This window comes from Alternaria triticimaculans (assembly GCF_023758025.1).
Source record: "Alternaria triticimaculans strain BMP 0046 chromosome Unknown scaffold_20, whole genome shotgun sequence".
Taxonomy (NCBI): Eukaryota; Fungi; Ascomycota; class Dothideomycetes; order Pleosporales; family Pleosporaceae; genus Alternaria; species Alternaria triticimaculans.
Genome location: NW_026055977.1, coordinates 71,616 through 88,607, shown reverse-complemented (window position 1 = coordinate 88,607; position 16,992 = coordinate 71,616). Strand labels below are relative to the sequence as shown.

At 52.9% G+C, this 16,992-nt stretch overlaps 6 protein-coding genes across 6 annotated transcripts; 3 read left to right on the top strand and 3 right to left on the bottom strand.

Annotated features, from left to right (window-relative positions):
• Positions 1 to 1,682: 1,682 nt before the first annotated feature.
• J4E78_009337 (uncharacterized protein) lies at positions 1,683 to 2,300 on the top strand (the record flags this gene model as incomplete). The annotated part of the gene is made up of 1 exon (XM_049369930.1): positions 1,683 to 2,300. One exon carries the CDS (start codon positions 1,683 to 1,685, stop codon positions 2,298 to 2,300), a length of 618 nt encoding a protein of 205 aa, XP_049218239.1.
• Positions 2,301 to 4,033: 1,733 nt separating this feature from the next.
• J4E78_009336 (uncharacterized protein) lies at positions 4,034 to 5,549 on the bottom strand (the record flags this gene model as incomplete). Its single annotated transcript, XM_049369929.1, has 4 exons — positions 4,034 to 4,197; positions 4,250 to 4,772; positions 4,822 to 5,477; positions 5,531 to 5,549. The coding sequence occupies 4 exons, from the start codon at positions 5,547 to 5,549 to the stop codon at positions 4,034 to 4,036; spliced, it is 1,362 nt and encodes a 453-aa protein (XP_049218238.1).
• Positions 5,550 to 7,148: 1,599 nt separating this feature from the next.
• J4E78_009335 (uncharacterized protein) lies at positions 7,149 to 8,479 on the top strand (the record flags this gene model as incomplete). Its single annotated transcript, XM_049369928.1, has 2 exons — positions 7,149 to 7,230; positions 7,278 to 8,479. 2 exons carry the CDS (start codon positions 7,149 to 7,151, stop codon positions 8,477 to 8,479), a joined length of 1,284 nt encoding a protein of 427 aa, XP_049218237.1.
• A 1,298-nt stretch (positions 8,480 to 9,777) lies between these two features.
• J4E78_009334 (uncharacterized protein) lies at positions 9,778 to 11,049 on the bottom strand (the record flags this gene model as incomplete). Its single annotated transcript, XM_049369927.1, has 2 exons — positions 9,778 to 10,646; positions 10,701 to 11,049. The coding sequence occupies 2 exons, from the start codon at positions 11,047 to 11,049 to the stop codon at positions 9,778 to 9,780; spliced, it is 1,218 nt and encodes a 405-aa protein (XP_049218236.1).
• A 984-nt stretch (positions 11,050 to 12,033) lies between these two features.
• J4E78_009333 (uncharacterized protein) lies at positions 12,034 to 12,771 on the top strand (the record flags this gene model as incomplete). The annotated part of the gene is made up of 1 exon (XM_049369926.1): positions 12,034 to 12,771. The coding sequence occupies one exon, from the start codon at positions 12,034 to 12,036 to the stop codon at positions 12,769 to 12,771; it is 738 nt and encodes a 245-aa protein (XP_049218235.1).
• A 1,800-nt stretch (positions 12,772 to 14,571) lies between these two features.
• On the bottom strand, positions 14,572 to 16,992 carry J4E78_009332 (uncharacterized protein; the record flags this gene model as incomplete). The annotated part of the gene is made up of 3 exons (XM_049369925.1): positions 14,572 to 14,616; positions 14,766 to 14,848; positions 14,910 to 16,992. The coding sequence occupies 3 exons, from the start codon at positions 16,990 to 16,992 to the stop codon at positions 14,572 to 14,574; spliced, it is 2,211 nt and encodes a 736-aa protein (XP_049218234.1).

The window sequence follows — 16,992 nt, the reverse complement described above, 5'->3', positions numbered from 1 at the left end:
CTCTGGCTTCCGATTGGCGGGCAAACTTGCCGCGTTCCAATTACCATCGAGATCCCGGAGGCCTGGGTCTTTTTTGAGCAGCATCGATATTCGACAAATTCCATCCCTTAAAAGATGGGAAGGAGACCACGTTTCTGGGCCCCACCATGACCACCATATTTATCATCAGTTTCTAGCCTTCGTTTTTACGACTTTTTGTTCTGTTTGAGCACGTCCTGCTGCTGCTGGCTTTTTCGTTTTCGATCGAGCGCTATGCGTCCACTCAGACCACTCCTCCCGTCTGCTGTTCGCCCGCGCAACGAACCGCTCCCGCCTTTACCTCGTGATCGCGTCGCATCCGCTTGCGACCAATGTCGCGCGAGGAAGATCAAATGCAACGGCGAGCGACCTGTCTGTATCGAATGCGTCAAGCGGACAACATCCTGCCACTACGCTACCCGGTCGTCGGAAACCCAGGGCCAAGCCCTGAAACGGAAATATGATGCCTTGGAAGCCGAGAACGAAGCGTATGTCGAACTGTTCAAGTTGATCCGGACAAGCCCGGATAGCGAGTCGTATGAGCTGCTGAGGAGGGTCAGGAAGGGGCGTGATGTTGAGGATGTGTTGAGGGAGATTAAAGAGGCGGATTTGCTCATTCAGCTCAATCCGAAGCCGGAGACGAGGGTTCAGATCACGTTGCCAAGCTTGGCGAGTATCATGCCGAAGCGTATGTCTATGCCGGATAATCCGTACTTTGCGCTGGCGGCGACAGGTCAGGCGTCGTCGAATACGGGTCCTAGGTCTTCGCCGGATAACCCGGCGGCGCAGTATCCGAGTCCGCCTGTGTAGTCTCTTATGACTGTCATCTGGATGGAGACTTACCGGATGTCATGAACAACTGCTCGGCGGTGATGAGCGAGATAGCTATTATGCTATCACCAGGCCGCGTAAGCTTCAGTTATCGAGAAGACACTACTCGTGATCTGTCTCGCAGTATGACGGGGGGTTATCAGACTCGTAGGTTCTGTAGGCATCCATACTTGGTCTGGCTAACCCATTAAGCAAGTTCCCAGCAAAGACGATATTTACTTGAGTACCAGCGCTCGCGAGCTTGAGGTGTAAACCGAACGCCAATCTGTATGTTGGTTATTACACCACGTCTGCAGGATTGGATCAAGATACACTTCTGGCATGTCGAGAAGACCACCGACTCATTCTGGAGTCACAAAGACGGTGGCACGTTGGCGACCACGGTTCCAGCTACGACTACCCGGACTCTCGTTCTCAACATTGGGGTTAGTCTGGCGGGCTATCCGGTCATTATGCCGACAAGATGTGCGCGTTACGAACAGTGTCTGAGATCTGGCATAATTAGGCTGATGGAGAGCTCGTCTGGGTGATTGCTGAGAAGTTGCGTAGCGAGGTTGGTGTGAGGACGTCGCGAAACCGTGCCTCATCACGTCATGACGACGCTGGGCTTGGCGTCACGTGGATCAGCAAACGGTCCTGCCTTCACCTTTGGTGGGAGGTGATCTCGCTACACGAACAAATTTGCGCTCTCTCCGACTTTGCAGGCCCTCTATCTCCCCCGACGCCGCTTCAACAGCGTGACGATATCTACACTCCAAGCAGACCCTCCCGAAGGTTCACACGCGCCTTTCGCTGACATTTCAACAATGGTCACTTTGGCTGACTATAAAACCATGGACGCCACAGCCTGGTTCAAGAAATGGTGTCAGGAAGCGAGGCATGAAGACCCTAATCCTTTCCTTGAGCGATTCACAGTGGTGCCGATACCAAGGAAACGTTCCTCCAAGGTCAGAAGGTCGATCAACAAGTCGCTGTTTCACGCGTTCCCCCGCCTACCTGCCGAGATTCGCGCACAAATCTGGGCCATCGCGCTAGAAGATCGCATATACAGACCGGACAAGCATGCTCGTGTCAAGCCTCACCCCAACACGGTCTTCATCAGCCAGGTCGGGCAAAAACTCCGCGTTAGAACACGCCGACGCTATCCGGCACTCTTCTTCGTCAACCGCGAAGCCCGCTACGAAGCCGCCAAAGTTGATGGAGGAGACTGGTACTCTTTGGGCGTTGGAGCCGTCGAGATCTATGCGAACCCGAAGAAGGAACAGGTCACTGTTTGCGATACCTACGAAGGCTCAAGGTCTTCCCCGCTCCACCATATAGCGAACCGCGTCGGTACGAGCTGGGCTTCATGCACGTATGATCCAGTGAAGGAGGCTGAAAGGGAGTGGGACGAGATGATGTATGAATTCTCGTTGGAGTATCCAGACTCGGACTTGGAAGAGGGTTGGTGAGGGACGAAGTGAGAAGCTGGCGATGGGTGGCAAGAGGTTTAGTCGACAGGTGCGGGACGTGTTCTGCTTTCTTCTTGTCACTGCGACCAAGGCACCTGCGAGTTAGCTTTGAGAAAGCATATAACTGGTAACACGATGAACCCAGGGTGTCCGCCCAAGGAAACCCGAAATCAACCTCATTACAGCCAGTACATCATCACATACTAGTCTGGTCCAGGGGTGACATGAAAGCCAAGCATGATCTCACTACGTACGCGCTCTTCACATTTCCCCTCCAATCTCCCCGCGCACCTCCTCAGCACAAGCCCTAATAACCTTCATACAATCCCCCAACTTGAATCCAGAACGCTCAGCCGTATATCTCTGCCTGTTAGTCTCTTCGCGACACACCTGAACATTATTGTACAGAACAACATTGTGACATTGCGTTTGTCAAAGAAACCAAGGAATGATAGCCAGGATAGCGCCAGAGCCAAGAAGCACTCTTGCTTTCTTGGGGATGTCGCTGTCGGAGATGAACGCGCTGATGAAGAGTAGTAGGACTGGGATGAGTGCTTCGCTGAAGGGGTAGGGGTAGGGGAACATGGTTGGTGTCAGGGGGAGAAGAAGGGTGGGTGGATGAAGAGGGTACGGTGGTGAGATGGAGGGAGTGAAGGAGGCTGGAATGGAGAGGCCTTTATGCATGAAGAAACTTTAGGTACCACCACGCCATCAAGCTAATAAAAAAATGTTTTGTCGCTATACTCGCTAATCCAACGCCCATCGTTCTCCAAACTCGCAGACATCCATCCAATCCGCCCATCACGTCGCATCTCCTACTCCATCAACAAAACCATCTACCGCGCCTCGCTACATCAAACCCTCCTCCGCCTGCGTAGCCTTCTTAGACTTCTTAGACTCGTGTTTAGGCGCATCTACCGCTCTCCCATCCCACGTCAGAACTTGTAGTCTCAAGTTTCCGTTCGCCTGCGAATCATACCAAGCTGCTAGCTCTTGTACTTTGCTTAGAGGCTTACGTTCTTTCATTTCGGCTTCGGAGGTAGAGGCGCTTGAGCCAGCGGCGTCAGCGGAGGTAACAGTGCCATCAGAGTGGTCGGATGGGGCTGTTACTGGTGATGATGGTTCTTCTTGGGTACTCGCTGTATCATCGGTGTCATCGGAGTGGTCTGATGCGGCTGTTGCTGGTGATTCTGGTTGTTTATGAGTAATTCCAGTCTCATCGGAGTGTTCGGATGGGGCAGTTGCTGGTGAATCTGGTTGTTCATGAGTGGGTTCGGAGTCTAGAAGTGTTAGACTGGGAGAAAGTGCAGGTTGAGACATATCGTGGGTTGGTAGGATATCAAGATGCGGAGATCAATATGTGAACTGGGAATCGGGGGAAGCGGGCGTGAGATCTCTAGAAGAAGGTGCAGGTTTTGCTGGTAAGGCCAATGATGAGAAGAGACAAAAAGTTGAGAGAGAGAGAGGTAGTGGCTGTCTAACAGTGGTTTGAGTATCATTGTAGGGTGTCAAAGGCTTAAGACAAAGAAAGATGAAGCAGGAGAAACACGATGCAGAAGACAGCCCAAGGGTGAAGACAATGTGTCTCATTAGCAATAACATTCGCATTAACAATAACAGTAACAACAGCGGCTTTGTGTATTGCTGCGCCGGGGTATAAATGAGGTAAAAGAAAACGTGAGCTTTTGATGCCGGTCGCATCGTAAAAATACATAGCATACAGATGTCGATGCTCAAGCACCCTTCTCGTTCTTCTTAAACAAGTAGCGCAGAGCCTTGACGCGTTCCTTGATGGTCTTCGACTGCGTGACTTCGTAGAGAGGCTTGTGCTCCTCGAAGATGTCGTGCTCGCTTTCGTAGTCGACGTGCACGTAGGCTCGCTCAACATCAGCAAGACCTGTCGTGTGTTAGTCTTGGCTGGCGGACGTGAGTGAGTGACTGATACATACCTTCAAGCTTCCTTTGCAGGGTCTGCGAGACATCGTGGGTAACCTTCAGCGGCAGACCCTCATCCATGACAATGTCCACCTCAACGTAGTAGTTCTGCCCAGCATGGTACGCGCGGCAAGTATCTACTCTCTGGATCCTGTCGTCGTGCGTGACAACCATGTAGATCAACTTGCTGATGTAGTCCTTGGGTGCGGACTTGCCAACAAGCAGCCAGACATGGTCGAAAGCATTGGCAGCCCAAGAAACCAAGATCAAGAGACCGATGAGAATAGCACCGATAGGGTCGACATACCAGACGACGCGGCTTCCGACGATCGACATGGCAAGACCGAAGGCATTGACGACAATGTCATTGCGATGGTCGATGAAGAAGACGTGGACAGCGGGGTAACGCCGATAGATGAAGCAGTAGACGCACAGGGAGCCTTTGCAGAAGATGGCTGTTGCAACGAAGGCGATGGGGATGATGTGGAGTTCTTCAGATTCCGTGGCACCGCCAGCCAAGGAACGCCCAGATTCGATCTTGTTACATGTCAATAGCTGAGCCGGCCACACGGGAAGGATTACTTACGATGAGCTGGATGGCTACTGTGGTCATCAAACAACAGAACATGATGATGCCGATCGTCTCGATACGCGTCCGCCCCACGGGGTACTTGTAAACGCTTGGCCGCGCTGCCATGCGCGATGTGATGAGCATGACCACTGACGATACCAAGTCCATGAAGGCGTCTGCAGCTGTCGCAAACAGCGACAACGAACCCGTGGAGATGGCCGCATACATCTGGATGATGAACAAGCAGAAGTTGACGATGAACGAAGCGTTCACGGCGAAGCGGACCTTGGGCCCATTTTCGACCATGTCAAGAGCAGCCAAGCGCTCTTCATCTCCGCTCTGAAGGAACTGATCGATCAGGGCATTCTGTCTTGTGTAGAACTTCTTCATATGCCTGGGCTTGGCGAGTGGATAGTCACTCTTCATCTGTTTCTGGGTCACATCGTCGCGCATGTGTTTGCGGAGATCGAGTGGATCGTTGTGGATGGTGATGGTGACATCGTCCTTGGCTCCCCGCGACGATGCATTGTCTACAGATGACAGCCGCTCAATGGCGTCTGTCCTATGCTCGGCGCCGACATTGGCCTGGTTTGACGAAGGCGTAGTGCCATAGCCTACTGGAGCGCTTGTTTGCCCAGCAGCTTGGTCGTGTGATGGGCCATTAGGTGAAGCTAGACGGACGGTCAGACAAGAGAACCACGGGCTTGGGTTGCCTGAGACATACTGTGAAGATCGGAAGTCATGGTGTCCGGACAATGGGCTGAGGGACGCGTATGTGTGTGTATGGGCGATCTCTAGGATCTGCTACGGTGTGCGAGTTACGAAGTGGGTGATATATGCCTCAGCTCAGGGCATGCAATGTAATAAAGCACCGCTGCGAACGCCACCGCGGCGTATTTCCCGCCCTCCTCCGCAGGAGTTTCTTTCTCTGAACCCTGAAGTCATAGTGGAATGGCCAGATCGTTTACTCGGTGCTACAATGTGTGAACACTGCACGTTGGTGCAGGTGTAGGATTGCTGGGCACGGAGCATGAAACTCGCTAAGCATTTCCAACGGCTCGCTAGTACATGGTGGGTTAGCCGTGATACCTGTTATGGTATGACTTGATGAGCTTGGCCTTATCTTGATACCTTATAAGGCTTGGCTGTCTGCATGCGCGGAGGCGTGGTGAAAATGCCCGCGCACGCGTGTACAACGTGGAGATGTTAGCGGCGATCTAAACTGACCGGAACTTTTACGATGCTAAGACGCGTTGAAAAGCTTGTCATCTGTGGACGAACGCGTCCCCACCCACCCATCTCCATTCTTGAGGTGGGCTTGATGGAATTGTTGTTGGTGCGGTGGTTTGATGACTCGGAAGACGCGTCGCAAGTTCTCCAGGGTTGGCTATTCTTTCCCTCCGGCTAAAATCGTCACACGCCTGACAGATAGCGCAGCCTTGGAACGCAGTGATCGCCGCGGCAGGATTGCATCGGCTGCAGCGTGGGGCCATAGTGGACGCCATCTATATCCCCACGACGACTTTCTTTTACATCTCCAGGTTTCAAAACTCACCGAGTCGGCCCATGCCAAGCTTATCACTACGGCACGAAACTAAGCCGAGCTTGGCCCACACACGTCAACGCAATCGCGAAACGGCCCATTGGCCAACGACATCGGCATGCTGAGCCACTTCGAACTCCATCTGCACCAGATGGCAGCAGTCAAGCCTCACCCCTAATGCTTCGCACCTCCACACTTCGTCAGCTGTCCCACTCGCTTGGCCCACTCGCCGGAAACGAGACTTGAGCCGCATCACATCCCCACCCCTTCGCAGATCGAGCGTGCCTGCCAAGCATCTACGCGCATGACAGCCGTCTCCAATGAGCTTCGAAGGCTGGGCGCAGGCAATTCCAGTTCCTGCCTGGAAACCTCATGGCAATGCTTCTTTCGTCTTCGGCGCAAGGCTGGCTGGTCCTGACACCGTCTGGACCTCCGCGTTTGCTGCTTGGAGCACCTATCACTGCAGGCGATAGCTGAGGCACAGGCCACTGTATCGAGGTCCCACTATCGTCTTCAGGTGTTCTGGAGACGTGCAGATCTGCATGATGCGGTTAGTGTCTCTTATCCTACTGGCCCTTAAAGCAATACATAGTCTGGAGTGCCGAGCCTGCTGCCCATATTCACAACATCACTTCTGTGCGTTTTCAGTTCTTGTTACTCTTTGAGAGAGTGTGTTGACTTCCTTTCTTTCTTCGTCTCTTTCTTCTTGTTCATCGTCGCCGGCGACGGGACTGCTGGCAAGTCTGGGATTATTCCACACATTCCTTGAACTAAACATACATTCTTTGTAATCTTCGCAATGGCCGACACGGAGAAGCCTCAGTGCGGCAGCGAGGCGGATGCTGCCGTCTATGACTTTCCTCTGCACGTTGCTGCGGTTTGTAAGTACATCCAAGCCGATCATAGTACACCACTAACGTCTTCTTAGTCATTGTGTTCTTCGCTTCCATCTTTGGTGCTGGATTTCCAGTAGTGGCAAAGAAGGTCAAGTGGATGAAGATCCCACCGAAGGTCTTCTTCTTCTGCAAGCACTTTGGTACCGGTGTTCTAATCGCTACTGCCTTCGTCCATCTACTGCCGACCGCCTTTGCGTCGCTCAACGACCCATGCCTACCGGATCTTTTCACCGATGATTACCCTGCTCTGCCAGGTGTGATCATGATGGGTTCGCTCTTCATTCTCTTCACGATCGAGATGTGGCTCCATGCGAAGACTGGCGGCCACAGCCACGGTGGCGCAACAGGAGAGGCATTCAACGGCGCGCAGCATGCTCACCCTTCCACCACTGGCATCCAGGCAGCCTTCAACAACCCCATCCGAAGAGTGGAGAGCTACGATTCGCAGAAGACAATGCTTGCTCAACGGGACGAGAAGCGAGGATGGGTCGAGGAGTCCACTTACCCCGTGGACAACTTCCCATTCCCCAAGAGCGGCAGCGACGAGCTCGAGGCCAAATCCGAGATGCCACCATGGTTCATCGTCTTCTACGAGCAATACGTGCGCCAGCGCGACGAGATGCTTGCCACGATCAACCGCGCCATGCCTCCTATGCCATCCTACCAGCAGCAACAAGCTCCTCATCAACCGGAGGCCAACTCGTACTTTGACGATGACGTCGAGGCGGCTGTCGACCCTCTCGTTCTCAAGAAGCAGTCCATGCAGATCACGCTCATTGAGGGTGGTATCCTGTTCCACTCCGTCTTCGTCGGCATGACCATTTCCATCACAGCCGAGGGTTTCATCATCCTGCTTATCGCCATCGTCTTCCATCAGATGTTCGAGGGTCTCGGTCTCGGCACGCGTATCGCGGATGTTCCTTACCCCAAGAACAGCTGGAAGCCCTGGGCTCTCGTTGTTGCTTTCGGTACCACCGCGCCCATTGGCCAGGCCATCGGACTCATTACACGTGGATCTTACGACCCCAACTCGGCGTTTGGCCTGATCATCGTCGGAGTCTTCAACGCAATTTCGTCCGGTCTTCTCATATACGCTGCGCTCGTCGATCTGTTGGCCGAGGACTTCCTCTCCGAAGAGGCTCAGCACACAATGACTGGCAGCACCAAGACTTATGCATTCATCTACGTCCTTATGGGCGCGGCTGGTATGTCTATTGTCGGAGCCTTCGCCTAAGCGCGCTCGTCATGGGTCACTCTTTTGCAGTACCCATTGACCTACACCGTCGCCAAGCTCTCCTGCGCTACGCGCGACGCTTTTCCTTCATGTCTAGACAAGATCTGCTACAACAGCCTGGCAGAACGATCAACTGTACGAGTATGGGAACACAACACTAGGCGTCATAACGTATATGACGGCACATGGTTAAACTGAAACAAGAATTACTTAAATGGGGCAGCCATTCATTCTTTACGTGGTCATCTCTTCTTTTTAGTGCATAATGTCATGTTCACCCGTTGCCTATCATCATCATGTCTCATCTTTCATTGTATCTTTGTCGGTAGATTCCAATGTGTTGCTAGACTATAGATATCACGAATTCATGACTCTGATAGAGCGCTAAGCTAGAGATCCTGCGTGCTTGCGATCTATGGTGATCAGGTTCGCGCTAAATCCTCAAGGGTGACTTTCATGTGAAGTACGTCCACTAAATCTCGTGACGTCCTCTCGCTGACTTTGCTGACTTCGCTCAAGACCCAAATCCGGGGACAAAGGGCGCGGCAACTCCTATGCGCCCATGCTCGCGACGAGCCGAATCGGCAGAGGTCCGCTTCTAAAGAAGAAAAGAATGTCGAAGCAGAGGTTCCTTTCGAAATCGGGGAATCCGACAGAGCTTCGCTGTCAGCTTCAGAAAGCAAAAGTCGGCGCTACTCTCATTGTGCCCTACAACAGTGCGATGACCTATCGCTTTATACGCAATCTCCACGGATTCCACGGCCTCAGCATACTAATCATGCAGGCAGAACACGCACTTGCCGAAGCAACGACACACCACCCGCGACCGGAATCCGCAAAGACCGAAGGCATGTTTGTCACGGGATTTGAATGGCGTTGTTGGCGGTTTTGCTCGCCCTGTAATGCGGGTGTGGCTTGGCTGGGTCAAGACGTCGCGGCAAGGTGTGAGCTGCACTGGGCAAGCGCGCTTTCGGCCGGATTTTCGACGGCGGATATGCTTGGCTGGGTGTGATATGCGTGGATGTGCGTTTCGGTGCGTGGTGGTGTTGACGACGGTGGGGGACAGGGGGTGAAACGTGTCTCGAGACGTTGGGGCGCGTGGCGTTGCAGGGTGAGACGGGGTGGGCGACGTGAGTCAGCGTGGGTTAGTATGGGCGACGGAATTTTGCGATGTGAAATGTGGTATGTATTTGACTGAGATTGTGCTAAGAGCCCGAAGAAAGGCCTACGAACGGATCGCTAGGAACGAGATGAACGCCAGAAAATGCTACAACCCCACCATCGACACGACGCGTCGCTCAAACCAAGTTACCCCGAGCGTCCTGCTCCCGCTCGATTGCTTCGAACAGACTCTTGAAGTTACCCGCGCCAAACCCATCGAAGTTGTTCCTCTGGATAATCTCAATGAACACCGTCGGCCGATCCATCAAATGCTTCGTGAACAGCTGCAACAGGTAACCACCCTCATCAAAGTCAATCAGGATATCCAAGCTCTTGAGCACCTCAAAGTCCTCATTCAGCTTGAGACCCGACTTCTTGAGCCGCATCTTCATAGAATCATAGTACGTTTCCGGCACCTTGATGAACTCCACGCCCCTCGCTTTCAGGTTGGTAATATCGCGAACGATATTATCAGTCCGTAGCGCGATATGCTGAACACCAGGACCACCGTAAAAGTCAACGTACTCCTCAATCTGGCTCTGCTTCTTGCCCTTGGCAGGCTCATTGATAGGCATCTTGACCACATCATTCGGCGAGCTCATAACAATACTCTTGAGCGCCGAGTACTCCGTGCAAATATCCTTGTCGTCGACGCTCCAGAAGCGGTGGAAACCAAGCACCTTCTCGTAGTACTCGCATGCGCTTTCCATCTCGTCCCAGTCTTGGTTGCCGACGCAGTGGTCGATAGCTTCGAGCTTGACTTGGGGTAGGTACTTTTGGAGGGGGTCGGCGGATGTGGATTCGGGGCGGTAGCCGGGGAGGAAGATGCCGCCGTAGTTGTTCTTTTGGATGAGCGTGTGCGTTGTGTCGCCGTATGTGCGGATGGTGGCCAGGCGGACGGTGCCGTGGCTGTCGGTGATGTCGTGCGGGGCTGAGATGGTGGCTGCGCCTGATGAGACGGCGGCGGAGTATATGGCATCTACGTTGTCGACTTCGAAAGCGACATCTGGGTTGGTAAGTCAGCAATAGTTCTCAGTCATTGTAGGAGGTCATCACGTACCTTTGACGGCATCACCATGGCGCTCTTGGTGCTCATGGATCTCTCGCAGAAGCTGCTCATCTTCTTTGCTGAATCTTGAGCCCTGCTCTAGGCACCTCAAGGGCGATGTGAGGATGAAGGTCACCCTGCCGTTCCGGATGACATGGGATGCAGTCGTTCTTGATCCAGTCTCTAGTCCGCGGTATGCGACACGCTCAAAGCCCATACGTGATACGTAGAACGAAGCTGCTTGTTTGGCGTTACCGACATACCAGTGTACATGGTGGTAGCCTTGGTATGAAGAGACGTCTGATGGGGTGGCAGCAGATTGCCGTGGCGATGCCGGTGGAGAGATAGCAGCGGGCGCCATTGTGAAAGTGATTCGTGAACAGAAATGAACAGTTGAGTAACTCAGATATAGTTGAAAGTACTCAGATCTCTGGCTAGGAAGTAATAAAGCAGTGCTGCGAAGTGTAGTGAACTGCCCACTAGGCACCGATGCGCAGCCATTCTTTATCTTCTACCGTTCTGCACCCACTTCCCTTCTCGAACCGATATCCGATCATTCTTCCTAGCAATTACCATATTCAATCCAGGTAGCGTCATTTACTTGGTTATGCCGAGCTCACGTGCACTGGCCGCCAGAAAAAAGCAAGTGTTGTCCGCCGCTTTCCGCCAATGAATGATCCGCCTGCATCCGTCGTAAGAACGACGCGTCGCAGTCGTGTGGTTGTAGCAAGCTCTCGGCGAGCGATTTGCGTCAGATTACGATTTCGATGTTTGCGACTAGTTGCGCATACCCTGGAAACGAGGCTGTGTGGTTGTGATGTACGATGTTGCGTGTAGGAAGAGTGTTGGCCGGCCGCCTTGTTGTTGCGGCTTTGCGGGCCAGCCGGCAATTCCCTGACGAGGCTGCCCTCACTGAATTCGCATTCATGCTACTTCACCACCACCAAATATACTATGATCGTTTTTTATCTGACTTGATGCGCTTTAGCAGCTCTAAGCTTGAGCTTGTGCCTAGCTCGGAAAGTTAACATGGACATGGAGAATCATGAGATGATGGTGTTCACATCGATCCGCGCATAGGCCGAGTCAGACAGCCTTGCGCGAGCCGCCTTCCGCAGCCTACCTGAACTTTGCCGTGGAATTCCGCAGCTTAAGCCGAGTGAAAGAACGTGACATGCAACATCGCGATGGCCAAAGTGGTTTTCATGTGAAAGAACTTACATGTTCCCTCGCTGAGTTCATATGCCAGCCTTTTTCAACCACATCCAGAAAGATTTCAGTTCCTACGTGGCCAAATCACTGCTACAAGAAAGCCATTTATTCCACGACCAAACCCAACACAGCCATGGCAGTCACCCTCCCCAACACGTCCCTATCCGCAAACGACGCACGCATCCTCAACGCGCTTTTCGACCCAGAAACCCTCCCTTCCTCCGTCGGCCAACAAAAAGACATATCCTCCTCAATCGACCCATCACTACCCGCCCATCCCATCATTCCAGACACACAGCTCACCGCACTCGAGCGCCAACAAAGCGAAATCATAGGCCGAATCTCCAGCACATCAAGCGTCAGCGACATAGACTCTGCGATCGAAGAATTGAACGCGGTGGTAGAGCAGTGGCCGGCGTATGCAGGCGCGTGGGTGAACCGTGCCATGGTACGGCGAATGAAGCTTGAGGCTACTTTGGAAGAAGGCAAGACAATTTTTGGGTCTGCGACCGAGACATCGGAGTCAGACATTGAGGCTGTGTTCTCTGATCTCGCGCAGGCGATCAAGCTTTCCTCCACAGCTTCCACATCGACACCAGCCGTGTCGCCGCATGCCGCGAAAATTCTACGAACAGCATATTCGCACCGCGCGTATCTGTATCTCAAAGCTGTGGAATCAGAAGTGCGGTTATACGGCATGACGAAGTCGGAGCTGGAAGAGCAGGCGAGTAAAGACTTTGCGGCTGCGGCAAGGTATGGCGATGAAGTGGCGAGGGAGATGAGTGTTAGGACGAATCCGTATAAGAAGATGTGTGGTGTTATTGTGAGGGATGCGCTGAGAGAGGAGATGGGTATGAACGCTTCGGGTTGATATAATGAAATACGATATACGGCTGTGTGACCTACTCGCTGCGCCATATGTTGTGGTGTGTCGTCAAAGACATATCCCATATACCTTTTTCATTCGCTCTCGTACAGAAGCTAGCCTCTTCTAAGCTGAGGCGCTAGGCTATCGGTAAGCGCTCGGGACATGTTTCTGCAAGCAAACATCGATCTTATCTGTGGATGTGATGCGGCACGGTTTCGCGAATCTAAAGCGGCACATCATCGCCCGCCGATAAGGCTCTATCTGCATACTCAGTCTTCAAACATTCCCTGGTCGCTACCCTACGGCTCAGCATATCATTCTCGCATATCTATCTATCATGTCCCTGAAGACGACCATATCCATATTTGTCACTTGCATGACGCCGCTGCTTCTCGTCTACTTCGTCATAAATGGAATCTACATCCTTCAACTCGACGGAAATACCTACATCGGCGAAAAAGCAGATTTCGACGCGACTGCGGAATTCGAAAGCTACACCTTACCATGCGTAGCAATCGTGGTAGCTTGCGCAGTGCTATCGATATATATCGCGATGTTTTGCGGAAGGAAAGAAGCCGAGGGACACGCGCGCCGGGAGACCGTGATCAAGAATGTGAGAAAGCACGATGAGGGGGAAATGAAATGGGTCGATGTCAATCTACTGAAGGATGATATGAAGATTGGTAAGAAGGCGGCGAAGCGATTCCACTTCTTCGACGTTGACGATGGTATCGGCGAAGTCGGTCCTGAGGGCGACAGTAGGGATGAAGATGTGGAGAAAAGGACTCAGACGAGTATGGGCAGATTTTAAAGCTCCGTGTGAATGCGAGCCTGATGTGAGAAGGGCTGCACTTGGTCACAGCAAGATCAAAAGACGCCGAGGGACCCTATAGAGCAAATACAATACACCAAAGTAAACCTTGCTTCCGCTACTGTATGTACATTTCATTGGACGCGATCGGCCCTGTACAAGTCGGTGTGCCATACCCATAAATCCTTTGCACCTTCGATTCCCTCACCCAGAATTCGCCGTTCCCTATCTCCCTTACACAGCCAGTCGTCCTCCGCTAGTCCTCAATAGTGCGCTTAGATCAACTTCTTCACTTGGACAATCGTCGCCCGAACAGTCCGCCACATAACCATCCTCATCAACCAGCCTATCCCATCCGTGAAACTCTTCGCTCGTTTCCGTTTTCGCAGCGCAATGAGGAACGATGTAATTGCATGCTTGGAGCGCGTTGCTCACGCAGCTATCGTGGTTATCGACGCGCATGTGGTAAAAAGACATGAAGGCAAGAAGCCCTATAACTTTGAAGGGTTTACGGATGCGCAAAAGGACGAGACCAGAGCAGGATAGTGCTAGTAGCACGAAATTGGGGGATGGGTATGAGAACATAGAGGCTTGGGGATGGGGAGGTGGGGTGTTGGGTTTTGAGGGTATGAGAATGGTATGGTATATCGGCTACGGTGGTGTCAAGTTTGCTGGTCCTCTTCGAGGTTTGATTGCTTTTAGAATAGATAGCACAAGAAAGTACTAATACAAATAATGTGTTGCTTATTCTCTTTCTAAATCTTACTAACACAATCTCTTCTGGTAAGAGCGAGAAGAATCTCCAAGCAGACTCTCTCCACCTATCTACTTCTCCACACCCCCACCCCATCCACCTCATCCACCACCCCTACATAGGCAAATTCCAAATAAAATCCAGCGTCCCATCATCAAACCCCTGCAACCCCCCCTGCAACCCCCCATCCAGCCCAAACGGCGCCATCGCCGGATCAAAAGGCAGCGCCAACCAATCATCATCCGGCATATCCGGCATAAGCCCCGTTACATTCTCCGCTAAACTGGACAAACTAGACTGGCCCGCATTATGGTTGTTCAAGAACGCCATGCCTTCTGTTGCGGAGGCAGAGGCCGCGTGTGAAGTGTTATGTGAGGTATTGTGAGGGGTGGATGTTGCGCGCGAGGGCAAGCGGGGTGGGCGGGATGACACGACGAAGGATTCGCGGAGGCGGGCGACGTGCAGGTCGAGGAGGGTGGCGTAGCGGGATGCGAGGTGCATGTCGTCGAGGGTACCTAAGATGCCGTGTTAGTGACCGCAGAGCGACATGTGAGTTCTTGGGAAAGGTGGACTTACTAGCACGAAGAGCCCTGATCGCCGCATCCAGAATATCCAAACAGCTCTGCAACTTCGCATTCCTACTGCCCAGACTCAGTCCTTTGATCAAGTATATCGAGCTAGTTGTTATCCGCAAGAAGATCCTGACAGGCGAGTACCGCAGCGCCCCGGTTTCAGAAAGCTGACAGACCTTTTGCAGGATCTGACAGCTTCCGTCGACGACTTCTTGGATGAAGTCGTAGTCTCGCGGCTCGAGGTTGAAGGGGAGGTTGTCTTCCTGTGGCACGTCGGGATCGGTTTCAGCGAGTGTACGCTCAACGACGGCTTGCATACCGAGAGAGTTGGTGTAGATGCGGACATATTGGTATTCGATGTGGAGCATATCGTGGAGACCGACTTTGAGCTTGCAGGGGTCGAGGTACTTCTTCCGCCATGATACTAGTAGTGGTTGGAAGTGTTCGAGCAGCCCGATGTAGCGACCGGTGCGTAGTAAACTTCGTGTCGTTGCGGTGTTTGGGTAGATGGTGTCTGAGATTGAGCGAGCGAGCTTGGTGAGTTCGACCCAGGCGCTCATGAAGGACTGCCATTGCTCGACTGCACCGGTTGCAGAGTCGACAGGTATCTTCTCCATCAGAGCATGATTAAGACTCTGCGGGATCATCGATGTGCAACCGAGCCTCCATGAAAGCTGTTCGAGCAAAACGTATAGTAGCTTCCGAGCCCGAATCCTCCGTAAGATGAGGTACTCCGTCGTAAACTTTGGGTAAGAGACTTGGTCCTTGTCGATTCTAGCGTTGTCTTCGAAGAGACCCAGTTCTTGTGCTAGTGACAGCGCGCAGCCCATCAACATCCATGACATGCGGTCGGAACGCTTTGCGGGCTCAATGACATCTTCAAGCCATCGGTTGGACGTTACATCTCCTTCCAACAGCTTCGCGCCTTCCTCTGTGGTGTTGTTCGCGCCGATCATGAGCTCGCAGTCCCAACCATCAGCGGCAGTGGGGAAATGAAGCGCGCGAGGATGCCATTCAGAAAGCAAAAGAAGCGCCTCTATAGATCCAATGGTTCGGCTCTGTGCTTTCGATGGCTTGACCTGCCCAAGCATGATCTTCATGATGAAGCGCTGGCATTGCTCCCAAAGCCTGTCATGCACGAAGTACCCTCTGGATGCGCCGCCTACACCAGGAAGAATGTTGTACCTAGATGAAATCATGAGTATGGTAGTGCACAAGAATGGATCCAGCGCAATCAGCGTGTAGTGATTCTCATGATGGGAATAAAACTCTCCCAGTATCGGCGATAACGGCGAGCAGTTCTTGAAGAACAAATCAACGTAGGTAACCGCCTCATGCGCGGAGAACCAGCCCATCTGCACGAATCGGCATGACGTCCACGTCTTCAGCGTCTCTGGTGACGGGGTGGACATCTGCACCGGCTGCGCTCTGAAGGTGTGGAACGGCGACGACGGAACACCATCGTAGCCTGATGGCCCTGACCTTGGTGTCTCATATGCTTGCGACCCCGACTGTTCCTGGCTATCGATAGCATCGCGATGATGCGCAGCTTCGAAAAGCAAATTCAACGCATCGCTCCCACTCGACACCACGGTCCGCATGACCGAATGCGCAAGATCCGGCTGGCTCGACGAGATCCTCCTCAGATGCCCATGAGGTGACTGAAACTCGGTGCGATTCGTGCCGTTGACATGCGGACTAGTCCCCGGCGTGAAACCATGCGTCGATATAGACGACCTATGAGCTGGCGAGGGCTGCACGTTTGGCGCAGGATTTGACTGAGGGCGATCATGAACAGCCTCATCGTCTTCCTCGCCCTCGCGCGCCGCTTCCCCCGGTTTACGTCTCTTAACCCAGCTTCTCTCGGAGCGAAACACACACTCGCGCATCTCGCGCTTGCATCGCTGACATGGTGGCTTTAGTTCACCACCATCTGGCCCCGTACCCAGGATGCATTTTGCCTTGCGTTGACGACAGTTGATGCAAGCCTTGTATGCACGCTTGAAGTCCTCGGGGTGGGTCCGCTTTTTGCTTGCGGACGCCGAATTGGCATCCTGTTGGCCGGTACCAGTAGCGGAGTCGTCCAT